General features: G+C 34.4%; 1 protein-coding gene across 1 annotated transcript in view; it reads right to left on the bottom strand.

Annotated features, from left to right (window-relative positions):
• Positions 1-2200, bottom strand: part of LOC107661459 (dedicator of cytokinesis protein 4-like) — an 82244-nt gene that overhangs the window by 56174 nt on the left and 23870 nt on the right. The window contains exon 2 of the mRNA XM_016451049.1: positions 1418-1501. Coding sequence (XP_016306535.1) covers positions 1418-1501 — 84 coding nt within the window. The remainder of the gene's footprint in view (positions 1-1417; positions 1502-2200) is intronic.

Here is a 2200-nt window from a genome sequence, read left to right as displayed (position 1 = left end):
ATTATAATAATTTAATAATAATTGATGCATTTAGCAGACACTTTTATCCAAAGCGACTTATAGTGCATTCAGGCTGTAAATTTTTTACCAGTATGTGTGTTCCCTGGGAATCAAACCCACGACCTTTTGCGCTGCTAACACAATGCTCTACCACTGACCCACAGGAACATTTGTACTTGTACATGTATTTTTACACAAAAAAAATTAACATTACATATAAAAATATTAAATAAAAATATGTAAAATATTTCATATAGTGCTGTCAAACGATTAATCACGATTAATCGCATCCAAAATAAAAGTTTTTGTTTAAAATGTGTTTTTTTATTGCCATGCCAGCTTCTGTGGGTATTTGGTAGAAGGAGGGAGAGGAAAGTTGACGACATTCACTGTGCAGAAGGAAGGTTACAGACAGTACTGTATTCATTTGAATGAATAGCAAGCATCCAGGTTGCAAGATACAGTATACAGTAAGAGTAGTTATTCAACTAAATACTTATATGTTTCAACACATAGTATAATAAATACAAAAGCTTCTCCATGACTTTAATCCCATGAGCGTCACTAATATTTTTTTTTTTCAAAGAGATGAAATGAAAAGACAAAACTTGTTGTTGAGTGTGAACTTAAGAACATGCATACAGTATATTTCTCAATCATTTTTGAGTGGCCACTTGAAAAGATGTGTGGAATATGACCTTGAAGCTTTCATTTAGAGCTGAACTCAAACAAAACTTTTACAATCTATTATTTCATATTGTTCTTTAATGCCAAAGTTTTCATATTTTGATGCCAAGGACCCCTAACTAAGATGATTCCCTTACTAAAACACCATATAGGATCAAATGTATGAATTAATTGTAATGTATTCATTATATTATATTGATATACATTTATTTTATTATATTTATTATAGTGCTGTCAAACGATTAATCACGATTAATCGCATCCAAAATAAAAGTTTTTGTTTAAAATGTGTTTTTTTATTGCCATGCCAGCTTCTGTGGGTATTTTATGGCAAGAAAAATATATAGTAAATTATATGAGATTTTTAAAATCTATTTTTTGAGAAAAAAGAAAAAAATTGAAGAAAAAAAAAAAAAGGGTTTCTCAGTTAGGGATAAAGGATTTTGAACAACAACAAAAAAATGTCAGTGGCTTCTTTTGCAGCAGTGTCTTCTTCTAGTTGAAGAAACACCCAAAAATGACCCAAAACACCCAAAAAGTGTAAACAATGCAAAAATAGTAAGAATGACATTTTATAAAGTTATAAAGAAAGACATCTACTATGTTATTATCTACAACCGACTGACTGCATCTCAAAAAATAAATGAAACAGAATCAGTCTCCACAGCTGAGTATATGCAGCTCTAAAGAGGTTGATTGTCAGCTACACAACAACAACAACAACGACTACCTTCACATTTCTCCAAAATCTGCACCGTGTCACCGATCTCCAGCGGAAGTCCATGCTGAACCATTCCTCGAAAATTTGCCAGCACTGAAGGGGAAAAAAGCAAACAGTAAGTAAAAAAAATTGTGTGACTCCTGAGTAAAGTAACGGCTCTGACAGACCGCAATGTGACAAAACCATCTGTCTTCTCAAAACTTTGCATGGAAGAGATGGAAACCATCTTTAGTTCGGCCCGGTGGGTGAAGTAATATCAACATTATGTTCAATATTGACTCTGAATTCAGGAACAGTGATTTTAAAGTCATTCTCAATTCACTTCTGAATAACACACACAACCCAGCGCTCCACACATTTCCTAAAAAAACCTTAGATCTGCACTTCTAACATTATCTCACTGCTTTCTTAAATAAACCCTGAGTCACATCCCTAAGCATGAGTTACATAACAAGTACAAGATCTCTCCACACAGGAGCACACAGGCTCAACCCATCAACTACTTTTTGCATTCATATGCGTAGATTCTTTATGCACAAATATGTTAATTTGGAGTACTCATTTGCATATCAAGTGGGTTAGGAAATATTCGGACATGGAAATAAATAAATAATTATGTGCATAAACAAAACCCCGCCAGACATTTGACACTGCTCAGAGGTTAAGCAGGCTCCCGAAACAGCCGTGTCAGCTTTTAAAGACGGGATGTGTTGCTGTGCTCGCTGCCTGTCAGTGATGTGCATTAATTCATGCTGAAACAAACACACAGCATCCGGCCTGAATCCAGCAGAG

Source organism: Sinocyclocheilus anshuiensis, unplaced genomic scaffold, assembly GCF_001515605.1.
Source record: "Sinocyclocheilus anshuiensis isolate Anshui unplaced genomic scaffold, SAMN03320099.WGS_v1.1 scaffold491, whole genome shotgun sequence".
Lineage (NCBI taxonomy): Eukaryota > Metazoa > Chordata > Actinopteri > Cypriniformes > Cyprinidae > Sinocyclocheilus > Sinocyclocheilus anshuiensis.
The sequence above is the reverse complement of the archived record's forward strand: the minus strand, read 5'-3'. Positions and strand labels throughout refer to the sequence as shown.